Source organism: Neofelis nebulosa, chromosome 2, assembly GCF_028018385.1.
Source record: "Neofelis nebulosa isolate mNeoNeb1 chromosome 2, mNeoNeb1.pri, whole genome shotgun sequence".
NCBI lineage: Eukaryota > Metazoa > Chordata > Mammalia > Carnivora > Felidae > Neofelis > Neofelis nebulosa.
This window is the reverse complement of record NC_080783.1, coordinates 63037709-63057452: the sequence shown is the minus strand read 5'-3', so window position 1 is coordinate 63057452 and position 19744 is coordinate 63037709. Positions and strand designations below refer to the sequence as shown.

General features: G+C 35.0%; 1 protein-coding gene across 4 annotated transcripts in view; it reads left to right on the top strand.

Moving 5' to 3' along the window:
- UBR3 (ubiquitin protein ligase E3 component n-recognin 3) overlaps nt 1-19191 on the top strand; it is a 239015-nt gene extending 219824 nt beyond the window's left edge. For all 4 annotated transcript variants that reach the window (XM_058714506.1, XM_058714495.1, XM_058714486.1 and 1 more), the window contains 4 exons: nt 10667-10846; nt 15345-15554; nt 16330-16469; nt 16772-19191. In XM_058714506.1, the coding sequence (XP_058570489.1) occupies nt 10667-10846; nt 15345-15554; nt 16330-16469; nt 16772-16889 (648 nt within the window). In that variant the 3' untranslated portion in view covers nt 16890-19191. The remainder of the gene's footprint in view (nt 1-10666; nt 10847-15344; nt 15555-16329; nt 16470-16771) is intronic.
- The last annotated feature ends 553 nt before the right edge of the window (nt 19192-19744 follow it).

Sequence of the window (19744 nt, the reverse complement as noted above, 5' to 3'; positions counted from 1 at the left end):
CCTTTTATTTCTTTGTGTTGTCTGATTGCAGAGGCTAAGACATCCAATACTATGTTGAATAACAGTGGCGAGAGTGGACATCCCTGTGTTGTCCCTGACCTTCGGGGGAGAGCTCTTAGTTTTTCCCCACTGAGGATGATATTAGTGTTGGTTCATTCATGTATGACTTTTATGATCTTGAGGTATGCTCCTTCTGTCCCTACTTTCTTGAGGGTTTTTATCAAGAAAGGAGGCAGCATCCTTTTTTGTACCCTATCCTAAGAGACTTCTTTTAAAGTTTCCTGTGCATTTCTTTTTGTTTGTTTCTTTTTATTATTATTATAAATGGAATTATTTAAAATTATACTTTCTAGTATGTTGCTAAGATGTAGAAATCCAACTGGATTTTTGAACATTAATCATCTACATTTATCCACCTTGCTAATAAATTCTATGATTATTTGTAATAGACAGTAGACTCTTGAGTTTCACAAGACATTTAAAAAAATTTTTTTAACATTTTGGTAACCGTGGGAATTCATCAAGAATGGTACCTAGTACGTATTCCAGCACAACATTCTGCTCTCCACAGTAATCTTTAGACTTCCTAATTTGGTTAAATGTCTTAACCTAACACTATTTCTACTACTATGGTAGTAGAGGGCTAATTATAGTAAACTATATGGTTCTCCTATATTTTCTCCTACTTAAATGCAGCCTGTCTTATTTATCCTCTAACTCCAGAATTCTTACAGAGGGACTTCAGGTAATTTTTGAATTCCATAGCATTACCTGTAAAATGTTTGTGTATGTGTATTTTTCTTAGAAAAAAATGGTTATCAGACTCTTCTAGGGGACCTTGATTATCACCACCATCCCAACATTTGAAAATCACTGCTCTAATATATCTCCTTTAATTCTTTTTTCTCTCTTCTGTCAAACAATAGTTTTGCCATGAATATTTATATTGATAGCTAGCATTTATTGTATACTGACTACATGCTAAGCACTGTTAAGTGCTTTGCGTTTGAATTCATTTAAGTTCCACAACAATTCTGAGATGGCTGTTATAGTCCTCACTTTACAGACAAGTAAACAGGCCCAGAGCTGAATAATCTGCTCAAGACTCACAGCTAGTATTTAAAGCAGCCAGGATTTGAACACAGTCAGTCTGCATGCCAAATCTGAACTATTACCGTCTGAACTGTGCTACTGCTTGCTACACAAAACTTTTTTTGAAGCACTCAGTTTTCTTCTAGTATTCAGTCTATAAAAACTGTTAAAATATTGCATGTTGTACTCTCTTTGAATCTCAATACAATTGTGAATACTTCATCTATAGGTGTCTCTTTTAGTACAATAATAGGATGATCAATTTATTGATAGCTGAATAGACATGGAAATAGCCAAAAAAAATTGAAAACATCTGAAGTATCCATCAATGAGAAGCTTGTTAAATAAATTGTGGTTTTTTCATACAATGGAATACTCTTCAGAAGAGAATAGAGGGCACCTGGGTGGCTCAGTTGGTTGAGCATCCGACTTCGGCTCAGGTCATGGTCTCGCGGTCCATGAGTTTGAGCCCCATGTTAGGCTCTGTGCTGGCAGCTCAGAGCCTGGAGCCTGCTTGAGATCCTGATCTCCCTCTCTCTCTCTGCCCTTCTGGCACTCATGTTCTGTCTCTCTCTCTCTCCCACAAAAAATAAATAAACATTAAAAACAATTTTTTAAAGAAAAAAATAGAAAGTTTTCTATGTATTAATATGGAAAAATCTCAAAAATATTTTAAGTAAACAAAGGCAAGGTATGCTTATGTTAAATTCAGTAGGGGAAAAATAGTGGTTTATACACACACACACACACACACACACACTCTGGAAAAATACATTAAAAAATTATGGTCAGTTCTAGGGCGCCTAGATGGCTCAGTCAGTTAAGCATCCGACTTCGACTCAGGTCATGATCTCACAGTTTGTGAGTTCGAGCCCCACATCGGGCTCTGTGCTGACAGCTCAGAGCCTGGAGCCTGCTTCAGATTCTGTGTCTCCCTCTCTCTCTGCCTCTTGCCTGCTCATGCTCTCTGTCTCAAAAATAAATAAAACATTCAAAAAAAAATTATGGTCAATTCTTACCTAGGAGTTGGGATTGTGAGTTTGAGATTTGTATCAAAAGGAAACAGAGATGGTTGAAAGTTTTTTTTTTTTTTAATGATATCTTTTCATACTTCCTAGTGTTTAAATATTATAAACATACTCTGCAATAATTATGTTTGCAGAAAAGAAAAATATATATTTTTTGAACAGGTAATGTATTCATAGTTTTCAAAATTCAAAAGTACAAACAGTTTCTTTTTTTAAAAAGTTTTTATTTAAATTCCAGTTAGTTACCATACAGTATAATACTAGTTTCAGATGTACAATATAGTGATTTAAGCACTATCATACAACACCTAGTGTTCATCACGGAAAGTACACTCCTTAATCCCCACCGCGTATTTGACCCATCTCCCACCCACTTCCCCTCTGATAACCATCAGTTTGTTCTCTCAGACAATCTTTTTCCCCTTTGCTCGTTTGTTTCTTAAAATCCACATGTGAGTGAAATCATACAGCATATGGTATTTGTCTTACTCCGCTTAACTTATTTCGCTTAGCATAATACATTCTAGCTCCATAGATGTCATTGCAAATGGCAAGGTTTCATTCGTTTTGATGGCTGAGTAATACTTCATTGTACATATATACCACATCTTTATCCATTCATCTATTAATGGGCACTTGAGCTGCTTTTATAATTTGGCTGTTGTTGATAATGCTGCTCTAAACATTGGGGGTGCATGTGCCCCTTCAAGTCAGTATTTTTGTATCCTTTGGGGTAAATACCTAGTAGTGCAATTGCTGGGTCATAGGGTAGTTCTATTTTTAACTTTCTGAGGAGCCTCCATACTGTTTTCCAGAGTGGCTGCACCAGTTTGCATTCCCACCAACAGTGTAAGGGGGCTTCCCTTTTTCCGCATCGTTGCTAATATCTGTTGTTTCCTGTGTTGTTAGTTTAAGCCTTTCTGACAGGTGTGAGGTGGTATCTCACTGTGGTTTTGATTTGTATTTCTCTGATGATGAGTGATGTTTCATATGTCTGTTAACCATCTGTATGCCTTCTTTGAAAAAGTGTCTATCCATGTCTTCTGCCCATTTCTTAACTGGATTATTTGTTTTTTGGCTGTTGAGTTTGATAAGTTCTTTATAGATTTTGGATACTAACCCTTTATCAGATAAGGTTGTTTGTAAATATCTTCTCCCATTCCATAGATTACTTTTTAGTTTTGTTGATTATTTCTTTCACTGTGCAGAAGGTGTTTTGTCTTGATGAAGTCTCAGTAGTTCATGTTTGCTTTTGTTTCCCTTGCCTCTAGAAATGTGTCTAGTTAGAAGTTGCTACACCTGATGCCTAAGAGGTTACTGCCTGTGTTCTCCTGTAGGATTTTGATGGTTTCCTGTCACACATTTAGATCTTTCATCCATTTTGTATTTATTTTTGTGTATGGTATAAGAAAGTGATCCAGTTTCATTCTTCTGCATGTTGCTGTCCAATTTTCCCAACACCACTGGTTGAGGAGACTTTTTTTCTATTTGTTATTCTTTCCTGCTTTGTTGAAGATTAGTTGACCATATAGTTGTGGGTTTATTTCTGGGTTTTCTATTCTGTTCCATTGATTTCTGTGTCTGTTTTTGTGCCAGTACCATACTGTTTTGGTGACTATAGCTTTGTAATATAACTGAAGTCCAGAATTGTGATGCCTCCAGCTTTGCTTTTCCTTTTCAAGATGGGCTTTGGCTATTTAGGGTCCTTAGAGATCATTTCATATTCAATATATGAAGATCTTCCTCATTTTGTTTTACAGATTCAGAATATTTCATTGTATGAGGTACCAGGATTTATTTAATCAGTCCTCCATTAATAAATATTTGGGTTATTTCTAGTGCTTTGCTCTTTGTAAATGATACAACAATGAATAATAGTATATGCAAGTAATTTTGCATGTTTTTTTTTATTGTATTTGTAGAATAAATTCTTTGAAGTGATTTGCTGTGGCAGCCCTTACACGCACTTATAGTTATGATGGTTGTTACCAAAGTACCCTTCATTGAAGTTGTACCAATTATGTTGACAGTAATGTATGAGAGTTTCCCTATACTGTACTTGTATCTACTTAGTGTGTTATCACACTATTTGATTTTTGCCTCTAGATCTTTTGTCTAGGTAAAATATATCTCAGTGTAGTTTTTATTAGCATTCCTCCTAAGGTTGAGCATGTTCCATATTTAGGAGCCATTTTCTTTTACTCCAATTTACTTGTTATATAGCACTTCTTTTGAAAATAGAGAATGAAAAAATTAAAAAGATAATTTACTGTCTGATCTTGAAAAAAGTATCTCATGACTTTTCTTTGTTTAGAATAATCTGCCACTCTGTTTTGTTTAAGTTGAATGGGAAACTTTTCTTTCATTTTTTTATTTCTTTCATAAATTTTTCCTCAGCTATGATTCTTTCATTTTAGTGAATTGCATTTGGACTCAGTATCTGCTTCATAAAATACAGGCCAAGTAATCATGAAGTAGCCTAGGAATCCCAGGAGAAAAGAAATACATTTATGTAAATCTTTGTTAATTTTTATTGATCGTTGGATTTCCTGTCACAAAGATGAAAATGTTGCTATTTTTCTACCATTGGTAGTTCCCTTTTTCTCAGGTTATTTTTGTGCCTTACATTAGAAATAACTGTCTTCTATCAATACAGCAGGAAGATAAATCATTTATAAATATATATGCACAAAACAACAAAACTCCAAATTATGTATGCAGAAATTGACAGAATTGAAAGAAAAAACAGACAAATCCACAATTACAACTAGAGATTTCAGGGTTCTTTCTTACTAGTCAATAACAAGTAGACAGATAACCAAATAGTATAAATGTTATCTGAATAATACTATCAATCAACTTGGTGTAATGACATCTATAGAATACTTCACCAAACAATAATAGAATGCATACTTTTTACTAGTGTACATGAAATATTCACCAGAATATACCATATGCCAAGCCATAATGCAAGTATCAATAAATTCAGAAGAACTGAAATCATACAACACATTTCTACCACACAGGAATTAAATTAGAAATCAATAACAAAAAATATGGAAATCCCCAAATGTGTGGGAATTAAGCAATATACTTTTAAATAACTTACATTAGATCAGAAATTCCAAGGAAATTAGAAAATACTTAAACTGAGTGAAAATGAAAACACAGCATAGCAAAAAAGTGGGATGCCGCTAAAGTAGTCCTTGAAGAGATACAGCTTCAAATGCTTATATTTAAAAAGAAGAAAGTTCTAAGGGCACCTAGATAGCTCAGTCAGTTAAATGTCCTAGTCTTGATTTCAGCTCAGATCTCAGGTCATGAGGTCAAGCCCTGCATGGGGCTCTGCACTGATAGCACCAAGCCTGCTTGAGATCCTCTCTCTCCTTCTGTCTCTGCCCCCGCCCCCACACAAAAAAGTAAGTAAAAAAGCATTTAAAAAATTGAAGAAACTTCTCAAGTCATTTGTCTAAATTTCTACTTTATGAAGCTTCTAGTTTCAAATTAGACCCCGAGCAATTAAAAGAAAGGAAATTACAAAAATTAGAGCAGAAATCAATGAAGGAGTAATGAAGAGACAGTAGAGAAATTCAGTGAGTCGAAAGTCTGTTTTTTTGTAAAGATCAGTAAAATGGATAAACCTAAAATGTTAGGAGCTCAGCTGAGCTGGGAGAAAGAGAATTGAGCTGCTGGGTGTCAGAGTAGCTTATGATTAAAGTCAGTCACAAGCCAAAAGTGAGAGAATTAGGTCTTCAGTCGCTTACTGTGAAGCAGGAGGCTAAGACCAGAAGAAGTGCCAGTTCCTTCTGTTCCATTTACCCTTATGGAATGAAATGGTACAACAGTGGAGGATCAGGGGTATCAGCACAGATATGGGGATCTGTTGAAGGAGCCCCAAAAGCCCCGAACTAAAAGCTCTGGCAGTGTTATGGACTCTGAGATAGAGAAGGGGTTGGGGAGACAAGGATAAGAGTAGAAGACACTCCTTCTCAAGGCCTCAGGTAAAGAAGCCTAGGAATAAGGTACCAGGGCTGGGAATGTAAATATATGAAAGAGTGTGACAGGATGGGGGTAGGGGGCTGAGAACTTGACTAGAAATTCCTTCAGAGACTGCAGTGCATTTTGTCTGTGTACTGGATCTGATGTAGGGAGGGCGGTTTTCATCCACGAAGCCTGCGAAGTAAAACCTTTATGAATTGCCTATAGTTAGGTCTGAAAAATCACACGTAGAATTTTAACCAGGAGCCAGACTCCTCACCAGATCGATAAGAAAAAGAAAAGAAGGTACAAATTACCAATATCAGGAATGAAGGAGGAAACATCCCTACAAAACTGTAAGAGAATATTATGAATAACATTTGCCAATAAATTTGATAATGTAGATTAAATGGACAAATTCCTTGAAAAATAAAACTTACTAAAACTGACTCAAGAAGAAATAGAAAGTCTTAACTAGATCTGTATAAAGTAAGAAAGTTGATTTAGCTATTAAACCTCTATAATTATTATCCTTCCAAAAAAGAAAAATCAACAACTTTATACCAACAAAGATAACATCATGGTGAATCCTATCAAACATTTAAGGAAGAAATTCCATTGATACATATAAACTCTTTCAGAAAACAGAGGAAGAAGAAACAGTCCAAATTCATTTTAATCGGCCAATTTTACCCTGACACCCAAATCAGGCATCGTGAGAAAACTACAAGCCCACATCTTTCATGAACATAAAGCAAAAGCCTTGACAAAATATTAGCAGTAGAAGAGGATAATACATCATGGCCAAGTGGGTTTATTCTAGGAATGCATAGTTGGTTCAACAACAAAAATCATTTAATTTAATTTAATTCACCATATCAATAAAAGAGATTTTTAAAAAGCATATTATCATCTCAGTAGTCAAAAATTTTTTTGGACGAAATTCAATTCCTGTTCATGGTAAAAACACTAAAAAAACAACAAAGCAATATTTTTCAGCCTAATAAATGTATGAAAAATGCATAGCTAACATCATAATTAATAATGAAAGATAGGAAACTTTCCCCTGAAGATCAGGAACAAGACCAGGATGGCTGCCCTCATCACTTCTTTTTAGTATTGAATTAGAGGTTCTGGGAAGAGCAGTTAGGCAAGAAAAAGAAATAAAAGGCATCTGGATTGGAAAGGAAGAGGTAAAATAACGTCTGTTTTCAAATTAGATAATCTTTTATGTGGGCAAATTATAAGGAATCTCCAAAAAACTATTAAAGCAAATCACTGTGTTCAGCAGAGTTATAGGATACATGATCTATGTACCATAAAAAAACAAAAAACAAAAAAAAACCTTCTAATTTATTTGCACTGGCAGTGAGCAATCCAAAAATGAAATTTAAGAAATAATTCCAGGGTGCCTGGGTGGCTCAGTCGGTTAATCAGCTCAGGTCATGATCTCGTGGTCCGTGAGTTCAAGCTCCGCGTCGGGCTCTGTGCTGACAGCTCAGGGCCTGGAGCCTGTTTCAGATTCTGTGTCTCCCTCTCTCTCTGACCCTTCCCCGTTCATGCTCTGTCTCTCTCTGTCTCAAAAATAAATAAATGTTGGGGCGCCTGGGTGGCGCAGTCGGTTAAGCGTCCGTCTTCAGCCAGGTCACGATCTCGCCGTCCGTGAGTTCGAGCCCCGCGTCAGGCTCTGGGCTGACGGCTCGGAGCCTGGAGCCTGTTTCTGATTCTGTGTCTCCCTTTCTCTCTGCCCCTCCCCCGTTCATGCTCTGTCTCTCTCTGTCCCAAAAATAAATAAAAAACGTTGAAAAAAAAAAATTTTTTTTTAAATAAATAAATAAATGTTAAAAAAAAATTTTTTTAAAGAAATAATTCTATTTACAATAGGGCGATGAAAATATTCTGGAATTAGTTTGTGATGGTTGCACAATTCTGTGAATGTACTAAACTGTGCATGTTAAGAGGGTGAATTTTATGGAATACAAATTACATCTCAATTAAAAAAATACATGGAGGAAGGACTTGTATCCAAAATATGTTAAGAACTCTTGTAAGTCAATAATTAAAACAAAAACCACAAAGTGGGCATAAAATTTGTATAGGCACTTTTCATAGGAATGATATGTGTGAAAGAGAGGCGCCTGGGTGGTTCAGTTGATTAAGCATCCGACATCGGCTCAGGTCATGATCTCACAGTTCAAGCCCTGCTTCAGGCTCTGTGCTGACAGCATGGATCCTAGAGCCCACTTTGAGTTCTTTGTCTCTCTCTCTTCTGCCTCTCCCTCCCACCCTCCCTCCATTCCTTTCTCTTTCTCTCTCTCTCCTCCCCCTTCCCAAAAATAAGTAAACATTAAAAATTTTTTAATATATATAAAAGACCTACAAGTAAGTAAAAAGGTGTTCACCATCATTGTTGATGAGAAGAGTACAAATTAATGTTACAAGTGTTGGTAAGGATTTGGAGTATCTGCAGCTCTCACTCATTGCTGGTGGGAATACAGAATGTTATAATCAAATTTGAAAAAAATGTGGCAGTTTCTTTAAAAAGCTGAGCATGGACTTACTATGTTTGGACAACCAAACAATTCTCCTATCCTGAGTATCTACCAAAAGAAATGAGAACATATATTCACATAAAGACTTTTACGTAAATGTTTTTAACAGCTTGATTTGTGTAGTCAAAAACTGAAACAAGCCAGAATTCATCAGCTAGTGAATACATCAACAAAATGTGGTAATATCCATGCAGTGGAATACTACTCAGCAGTAAAAAGGAATGGGCTGCTGATAGAATAACATGAATGAATCTCAAAATATTTTGCTAACTGAAAGAGGCCAGGCACAAAAGATTTTCTCTATCTATCTACACACACACACACATATACACATACACACACACACATATACATATATACACACACTGTTTGAGCCTATCTATATGAAAAATTTTTTGAAGCCAAAACTATAATGACAGCAAGCAGAATTAGTGGTTTCTTGGGGCCAGGAGTAATGGCTGGAATTGAAGGCATACAGGCACAAGGAAACTTGGAGGGGATGGAATTGTTCCAAAGTTTTATTGTAGTAGTGGTTACTTGGCTACACTTGCCAGAATTCATCAAAATACACTTAAAGTGGATGAATTTTATGGTATATAAACTACACCTCAATAAAGTTTTTTTAAGATGCCTTGTGTAGCTATGTAAATGGGGGATTTGCAGCCTCATTTCTAGAGATTTTAAACATTAACATCTTTTTCAGCCTGTGTATCATTTTGCTTTTTTATCTTTATTTTTCTTTGTTGTACATTTTAGAATTTTGTGCTTAATCTACATAATGAGTTCAGTTTTACAAACAGATGTGTGTTGAATGTCTACTATGTGCCAAGCGCTGGAGGTACACAGCCCCTATTCCCCAGGGACTACTCCCACAGTCTTATAGGAAATGCTGATTTATTTTTAAATTAATTAATTAATAGAAAATATAAACATGAGAAGTGTTTACAAGGTATGGAAGGAATAACTTCATCTGAATGGAGCTGAGTAACCTAAGTTGTCATTAAGTTTGGTCGGGAAAGGATTCCCAGGTGACCTGGAATTTGGAGGATGATAGGAACTGATCCAGTGGACAGGGGAAAGTAAACGTATGAGTCTCCTAAATGGTCTTTTAGTTAGAGAAGGATTGGAGGGTATATTTTGGTGTTTATAAGACTAACAAATTCTTTTCAAAATCGGGATATGTGTCCTTGGCTCACTGAATTCTTTGGTTCTTTTATTACAGAGTAGAGCTTCAGCTTAGCTGGCACTTAGATCTCTCAAGCTTTTAAAAACTCCACCCTCTTTTAAAAACTGACCTTGTTGGGGTGCCTGGGTGGCTCATTTGGTTGAGCGTTCAACTTCAGCTCAGGTCATGATCTCCTGGCTTGTGAGTTTGAGCCCTGCATCGGCTTCTGTGCTGACAGCTCAGATTCTGTGTCTCCCTCTCCCCCTCTGTCCCTCCTCCACTCTCCCTCTCTCCCTCTCTCTCTCTCTCTCTCTCTCTCTCTCTCTCTCTCAAAGATAAATCAACATTTAAAAACTTTTTAAATAAAAGAGTAAATAAAAAACTGTTTTACACTCATTCAGGGTCCAGGCAAATTATTTTGCACTATGTCTCGTGCATTCCATGTTTTTACTGTTCATCCACACTGACAGCCTGTGTGTTTTTAATCAAAAGCCACTTTCCCTTTGCCCCAAAAACATTTGCTCTCACAGAGTAGCTAGGTTCTATAGACTGTATTCATCAGAAATGTGACAACACTATTTAAAAAATAAATACATAGAAGACACAGATGGTATGGCAGTTTAAGATTTGAATTTCAAAGAGAAATACTGGGGATATTTGAATATAAAAGCTAGAAACCTATTCTCTCTCCTTTGCTCCTCCTACTCCCTTCATTTTTCTTTAGTTGAATGTTAAGAAAATTTTCTTACTGTCCAAAAGCAGTTGATAAGGATGACACTTAAAGTATCTTTAATGAGAAATGAATGTTCTTGATGAAATGTCTTGAGAATTTCCTGTTTCATGTCTAAAAGGAAGAAGAAGAATTTTCAGTTCTTTCCAGCTGCCTGGGACTTCTGCCAACGTTTTACCAAACAGAACATCCATTCATCAGTGCCTCCTGTCTGGATTGGCCAGTTCCAGCATTTGATATTATATCTCAGTGGTGTTTTGAGATAAATTCATTTACTGAAAGACATGCGGAACAAGGAAAGGTATGTAAAAACAATAATAATTAAAAATTTCTGGTCATCTGTTCTTGGCAGCATTTGTTAATAAACTGATGTTGAAAAAATGGTTTTGCTTATATAATGAGTATAAAAGCAGAAATATTTCAGTGAACAAACCTAAGTTATTAATATATTACTTTTAGTTTGTTTTAGGTCATCAAATTTTTATTGAATGCATTAAATTATGATAGTACTAGACTTGGAAGATACAAAGCAATTTTAAGATGGGCAAGGAACTTGTAAGCTTACTGGAAAGAGAACTGTCACCTAAAAGTCAAAGGTCTGGACTAGCAGATTTAAGAGGCCTTGTTTTAACTTTACAATTTGCCTATGCTGCCAGCTTGGCTGGTAAAAAAATTTGTTTTGGAGATGAGGTAATTGGAAAGATAGAGTGGGGGCAGTGGGAGGTGGCTGTGAATGCCATGGTTTGGTGCTCAGACTTTCTTCTGTAGGTAGAACTACAGTTTTTGAGAACTGGAATTAGTGTATTAGGGAGGTAATTTGGGAGGTTTTTTTAGTAGGTAAATTGAAGGAGACAGGAAAGTCAGGGATTGTTTAGGTGGTGAAGAAAATCTGGTCTTATAGTAGAAATTAGATAGTAGAAAATCTGGCATAGTAGAAATTAGAATGTAACCAATGCAAGAGACATTTTAGAAAAAATATATAGGGCTTGATGACCAGATGTACTTGACCTAAGACCTTGGAACTCAAATCATTGGAAGAGTAGTAGCTAGGAGACATAGATCTGATAGAAACGTGGTCTTGCTTAAAACACCATTGATGGTGCCCCATTGGCCAGAGGAAGATAGGAAGTCTTTGCATGACATTCAAGAATTTTCACCATCTTGCTTGCCTTTCTAACCTCATTCTATATCACTCCCCTGCTACCACCTTGCTCAGACCACAGAAGAATGTTTCTTAAGTGTGCTGTATATTTTTAAACATCTATGTTATTGCTTATTGCTGTTGCTCTTATCTAAAGCAGTTTTCCTACCCTTCTCATGTTGAATTAATCACCCATTAGGTTTTGCTAAGATACACATACCTCTCCTATAAAGCTTTTTCTGATAACCCATCTTCCTCTTCAGTTCTAATCCCCTCTCTCTGTTGTGCTGTATGACAGTACTTTTGCCATGGTCACTAACAGTTGCCATATTTATCACTTATGTTTGTTTAATATGTCTGAATGGGGGCTCCAAAAGCAAAAATTGTTCCTTATTTATCCTTGAATTCCTAGCTCTTAGAAAGTACCTGATACAGACTAGTCACCTAATAAATATTTGTGGAACAGTTAACTTGTAGGATGATATCATTGGTAGAAATAGAACTGATGAAAGAAGGGCTATGTTTCAGGGAAAATGAGAATTTTAACATCAAGGGACAGAAAATGAGTATTTTAGAGGGAGGTGTCAGACTAGACTTAATTTTTAAAACACTGGGTGAATAATAAAGGCAAGGTAAGCATAAATAAAAAATATCTCTGCTTTTGTTCATTTTGTTTTTTGTTGAAATCCTCAAGGAGATAATATCTCATGCTCTTTTTTTTAAAAGGAAAGAGAATTTCAAGACATTGAACCTTGTATATTATGTGTAAAAATTTTGTCCTATGTAGTAGTTTATTTATAGATTATAGCTAGAATCTAAAGTTACATATTGATGTCTCAAAACCTATAAGGAATGACTAGGGGTAAGAGATGGGTATAATTGTAGAACCAGGACAGGAGAAAGTGATAAGTGTACTTAAAATTTTTTGTCTTCATAGGAGTCATGAGTTAAGCAATAGATAAAAATTCACTCATTTGACTGCATAATAGCAAGCTTACATGTTGGATATATGATTATTGGTATGGATATTGATGGATAATAAGAATTTATCATCTAGGGCCACCTGGGTGGCTCAGTCAGTTAGGCATCCAGCTCTTGATCTCAGCTCAGGTTTTGATCTCAGGGTCGTGAGTTTGAGCCCTGTGTTGGGCTCCATGCTGGGCATGGAGCCTACTTAAAAAAAAAAAAAAAAAAAAAAAAAAAAGCATCATTTAAAAATAATTAATCTTTTTTGTAAAATTGAGTGATAATGATTTGTTTTAGAGCCAGAATAGTAGTCATTTACTTATTTCTACTTACATTGAATTTTTACCAGTTATTTGAATGTACTTATATCTGACCTGCATCCCTGTGCTTGTTCCTATTCCATTCTGTTCTGTCTCTAATCCTTACCCTGACCCAGATCAACCAGATTTTCTTTACCTGGAATTTTAAGTTTGAACAAGATAAACAGTGATTGGAGCTGAATAGTCTAACAAAACTACCCTTGAAAGATAGCCTGAATTACTACTTCTAATTTTTTTATACCAGCTAAGATTCTTTGGTTATAGGCAGACAGTTTGATTGCAACAGTTTTGGGACATGGCAGGTGGGGGAGGGGTGTGTGTGGAAGATCTCTAACTTCGAAACATACTGCTGCTAATTGTATAGCAATATTTCAGTTCCTCCTGATAGTCAAGGTCAGTCCCTCCAGATAAGGCTGTAAGCCATTCCTTTCTTCTCCTAGTAATGTGGGGAACCTAAAATGGCCAGATGACATTTAGTTTCTAATTTGGTAGAAATATTATTATATCCTCTGATGGAGGATAGTACACAGCTTCCTTAGGATGGCCCTAAGATCACACAGGAATTCAGAATAGCAGGGAAACAGAAATAAAAAGCTGAATTCTTAGGTGTAATCATGAGAGATGCCAAAACCACTTTGCACTCCCTGGTTTCCAGATTGGTGCATTTCATCTGTGAGAAAATGATCACCCATATATACCGGTTGCTGGTTTAGGCTGTATACCTCATTCTGTAGGAGCGTATACCCCATTTGATAGTTATTTTCTTCCAGCTGGTGCCATCTAAAAATTGATCAGCAAAGTAAGTTCATCATTTAAAGATCAGCAATTTTTTCAGATTTTTGAATATATGTTAGAATCAGTTAATTCCATAGACATCTACCTATTGGCCTTATATCTCTTTGTTTGAAGAGAATTCTTTAAGACCATGTGGTGTGAGCTACTGAGTAATTTACAACCTAATCTAGATAAGTATCAAGTTCAGTGAGGACAAATGGCTATTCCTTCCACTGATGGAAGAGTGTAATATAATCAACCCATTACAAAATATGCAATCTTTGCAGTGTGGGATTGGACACTGAATACAGGCAAGTAGCATATTGTAAGCCATATGCTGTCCTTATTCTTGCCTCCATGGCTACTTTATCCATGAACTTATTGATAAATGCCAAGCTGGCTGCTTAAGTACTGCTTTGATTTAGATGGATTATGGCTGTAGGTAATGTGAAGTGATCACCATATGAATTGCCTGCCTTCTATACAGTTTCTTGAGATAATAGATTCATACTACATTTTATCTGTTTTAAGTGTTAATGGAGAGGTATCTAGAAAAAGATTAGTGCTATTACCAGTATTTTTGTACAACTGTGAATAACGAATAAAGTATAGTATGCAGGGAAATTTAATTTGGCAGGTTTTTTCGTACTTAGAGCAGAAAATTTTTGAAAACAGTTGTAAGCCCCAGCACTTATGGATACAAAAGGCCTTAACAGCTTGTGGTGTGAGTAGATTTTACATCTTCTAAGAAGGAGATTCTAGATTATACAGTATCGAGGTAGAAATAATAAGTTACAACTATGACCTTACCTTAAAAAAAAAAAAAGCCAATAAATTGTTTATCTGAGAAAGATCAAAACTTGGGTTTTAAAAATGTCTAACTTTTTAAAATGTTGCATTAAGCCTATTTAAAAACAAGTACATCTAGATATATTTTCCATGCTTTCTCAGTTATGTTGGATATTTTTCTTGTAAAGTATTAACAGGTTTCAATGTGCTTAATCTAAAAACTGACATCATATTGTAATTGGAAACTACATATGAAAGTAGAGATTGGTAATTGTTGAAGCACTGTTTTAGTCATTTGTAAAATGAAAATGAGAAGAGTTTTAACAAAGAAGATATACCACATGCATACAGAGGCTTTTTCTTTAAAAAAAAAAAGCCTTTAAGTCAGAAAGACAAATACCATATAATTTCACTCATATGTGGAAATTGAGAAACAAAACAGATGAACATAGGGGAAGAGGAAAAAGAAGAGAGAGAGAGAGAGGGAAGCAAACAATGAGAGACCCTTAACTATAGAGAACAAACTGAGGCTTGATGGAGAGAAGTGGGTGGGGGACGGGCTAAATGGGTGATGGGTATTAAGAAGGGCACTTGTTGTGATGATCACTGTATTTTATATGTAAGTGATGAATCACTAAATTCTCCTGAAACCAATATTACCCTATATATTAACTAATTAGAATTTAAGTAAAAACTTGAAACAAAAAACAAAACAAGCCTTTAAAAAATAAGTACAGTATTTTGAAAAAAAATTTTTTTTGTTAGTGACTTAAATACAAAGGACTAATGAGTATTTTTGGATATTTTAGGCCTTGCTTATCCAAGAGTCAAGATGGAAATTACCACACCTGCTCCAGTTGCCTGAGAATTATAACACCATTTTTCAGTACTACCACAGAAAGACCTGTAGTGTCTGCACCAAAGTTCCTAAAGATCCTGCTGTTTGCCTTGTTTGTGGTACTTTTGTATGCCTGAAAGGGCTTTGCTGCAAGCAACAGAGTTACTGTGAATGTGTATTGGTAAGTAATAGTAAATAATATACAATTTATGAAAACTAAAATCTGTCACATGGAAATGTGGTATATGTGGTGAAGCCAACTCTTCATATTTAACTACTCTTTGAATTAAATGCACAGTACTCAAGGATTTCATTTTTGCTCCTTTGTTCTTTTTAATCTGGTAGAAAGGTTAAAAAAAATTCAAGTGAGTAATACTTTTCTTAAGTACAATTCCAGTTCCTCTCCCTACTCCCATTGCCCTTTAATGGCTCATGCTCTTAAATGATGGACAATGAAACAACAGTCCTGCCTGCTGTTGTGGATGCTAGCCTCAGAGTTAGACTTAAGTTGGCTCTTAATTGCTTTCCCATATAATCCTTACCCAAATTCCTCCTAATGTATTATTAATCAAGTGTTAAGAATGAAATTATAAGTTTAACTTAGATGAAATCTTATTAAAAATTTAAGTAGGGACACCTGGTGGCTTAGTAGATTATGCATCTGACTTCAGTTCAGGTCATGATGTCACCATTCATGAGCCCTGCCTCAGGCTCCTATGCTGACAGTGCAGAACCTGCTTGGGATTCTCTCTCCCTTTCTCTCTGCCCCTCCCCTGTATGCTCGTGCCTCTCTCTCTCTCTCTCTCTCTCTCTCTCTCTCTCTCTCAAAATGGATCAGTGAACTTTAAAAAAAATTAAGAAATATTTCAGTATTATTTAGAAGATTAAGGCATTCTTTATTTTCTTATAAGGTCCATTTGATCATGAAGATCATTGATATATTTTTAATTTTTTAGCATTCTCAGAACTGTGGTGCTGGAACAGGGATTTTCCTTTTAATCAATGCATCGGTGATTATCATCATTCGAGGCCACCGCTTCTGCCTGTGGGGTTCTGTGTATTTGGATGCTCACGGAGAAGAAGATCGGGATCTTAGGTTAGATGCACATGGATATATTTAAATGTTTTATTGAGGTTTGATCAGTAAGAACAATGTACCACTCCTGGCTTTGTAATTGTAATAACAAATATGTTTTCTATTAAGAAATTCTGACAGTCATTACTTTAGAGCTATTTCTAGTTTTTGAGATACTTTCCATGTCCATATGCTCAGGAAATAGGAAATAAACCAGATTACTATATGAGATTTTTACCATAAACAATCTATTTTTTAATAATGTGTGTGAAATCTTCACTGTATTGTATTACTTTTAATGCCTTTTTCCCTTTTTATTCTAGGCGAGGCAAGCCTCTCTACATTTGTAAAGAAAGATACAAAGTTCTTGAGCAGCAGTGGATTTCTCATACTTTTGATCACATCAATAAAAGATGGGGTCCACATTACAATGGGCTGTGATTCACCACCTCAGCATTGCATTATATCATTTTCATTAAGAATTTATCAACAATAAGCTTTACCTTAGTTTTGGGGATTAACGCTTTTGCTGAGAGAGAAAAGGAAAACATATATTATGAAGCCTTTCCAAAATTAGGTGCTTGGTAATGACATTAATGGTATAATAAACTTTTTTTTAAGTATCTGGAGAACATAACAAACAACAAGTTAAATCATTCTTTAATGGTCCTTTTTTTTTTTAAGTCCACAATTAATAATAAGCACAACTTGTTGACAAATCATTTAAAAATGATTCTCCCAGCAATGCATATCAGCTATTCATTGATACTTAGAGTGGGTGTGATTTATTTAAAGTTTTACTGCTTCTTTATATCTGTGTGTTTTAATTTGCATCTGCTAAACACAGTGCATCTTTTCCCTCTGCCATTCTTGTGTTGATTTGAGATTTTTGCTGTATGTAACTAGAAAAAAAAATGTAAAACATGATTTATGTGAAATACTGTATAGTAAAAGTTGGTCTAATAGTAGGACTTTAAAATTTTTTCTTATTGTGAGGAATCTGTTAAAAGTTTAAGGCTTTGCTGAAAACTTAATTCATTCTCAGGAATTTCATAAATATTCTCCCCAGGTAAATAATTGAAATAGTTGTAAAATAAGTAGATAGCTGCTGTTAATATAATACAGTACATTTTGGGGGACATATGTGTGGTTGGGGGAGGGAGTCGTTAAAAATCAAAATTTGCCATTTCAGTTGGATGAATTACTTGAGGTATTAACAAATAGATTTTGGTGTAAAATCGAAAGTTTTAAGAGCATACACATGGCAGATTTTGATTTTGTGCATGCCCCCCTTTTATTACCAACCAAGTTTTTGTTTAAATGATTGAATTGGAAATGCTCAGACTTACCCACAAATGAAGCTTAGTTTTGGAACTTCCCTATCATCTCGAGAGGTTCATCTATATTGTATTTGTGCAGCGTAATCACTGCTATTTCTGCTTGGTTTCCCAAAAGGAAAAGAAGAGGCTCAGTGGTGATGACCCTCATGAATGAGCCGCATCTGCATTCTTCTTAGAAGCTGCTGCGAAAAGCAATTTATGTTTGTCGGGGTTTTAATCAGTAAGAATGGGAATGATTGAGCTAAAACCCACTCTATAAATAGAGAAGGAAGATTACAGAAAAGCATGTTATATATTGCTAACAAGATTTTTCTTCCAAATTATTTAGTAATTTGATGACTATTTAATATATAGTGCTATCAAGCAGTTCCTGGTACTTCGGACTTCCATGGCTTGTTATATAAAATTACATTTTTACATGTAAAAAACTAAAAAGCATCTAATGATAAAATACAAAAATAAAGTCAGATCTATGTTCTAAAAATTATCAAATGACATGACATTACAGAATGTGAAAATGGACATTAAATGATGGTCTTGCATTACAATAGAGCAGAACAGTACATGTTCAAATGTGTTCAAAATGTCAAAAAATGACCTATAGCTCTACAATAAAATACATGGAAATAGCTTGCTATTTTTATATACATTTCCAAAATACTAAGATAACTTTCTGGAAGATGAGACTGATTCTGTTTAACTAAATAGTTGTCCTTTCCAACACATTGCTACTTTTTTAAATACTGTATCATAAGTTCAGCCTGTCATATTTTTTGCATCGGTCATTATGAATACCAGACCATTTGTAAGTGTGGTTGAAGAGCAAAATGCTAATTTAAATCTCTAGTAAATACTGTTACAGGATTCATGAACTTGAATAATTCTACAGTTTGAAACTCTGATGCTATATATACATGGTATAATGTATTCCGACTTTGATTACTACATATTTAAAATGGAATGTTTTATGGTTGTGCATATGGATGTGAAGTGAAAATATTAGCCTTAACATTAAAATTTGGGTATTTGATAGTGTTTATTTTGATATTGGTGAATTAGTCACCAGTAAATTTTTAAAAAGCACTTGGTTGAAAATTGTACTTGAATTACATACATGCATGCTGCTAAACTAGAACTTTAATTTTTTCCCCCATAACTTTTATAAGTCCCATTTATAAACCCACTTTTAAAAATAACAGGTCCAAGCTAGAGTGATGTGTGTATATTATTCAAAAAAAAAAAAAATGTACTGGTGTGATATCTTGTATGAATGATCATTTAAATACAGTACATTACTGTAGAGGCTAAATCAATCTTTATAATTAAGCAGAGATTACAAAACTAGGAATAATCGACATTGTAAGATATGTTAATAAAAACCTACTGTCATTTGGTTTGTGAAAGGTCCTTAAAATGTTTAATTCTTACATGTTTTTCTTTTTTTCAAAGGTATTGACAATAATATATATAAGTGAGCATAGTGGAAAAGATCAAACATAACATAACTAATAGTTGCTTTAAGGTAGGGTTAAATATAAAGGGTTTGCTTTCCCTTAATACCTTTTGTTTACATAGTAGTTCCTGTTTCTTCTGTCCTTGTCTTAAAATGAATACAAAGCTCTTGGTATAAGTGTGTGTGTTTTTGGAAGTAGGAGAGAAGGAAGTGGATATGCAGATCTGAGGAACACTGTGTGGTCCTTGCTGCTTTCTGAAAATTCCAGCTACACTTCAGAAATCTGAAGTGCTTTATGAGTCTGTTTATTTTGAGTGATCTGTGGTTGTGCTGGAATTGACGGTGTTCACCCCTACCCCTCCCACCCTGCAGTTTACCAGGCAGTTATCAACTAGGAATCCATTTGTATTCACACATCTTTTTTTCTGTTTTATGTATTTGGATATTTACTGATTTGATTTCTGTGACTTGGAAAAGATGCTGATTTGAAAACACTTGAAGAC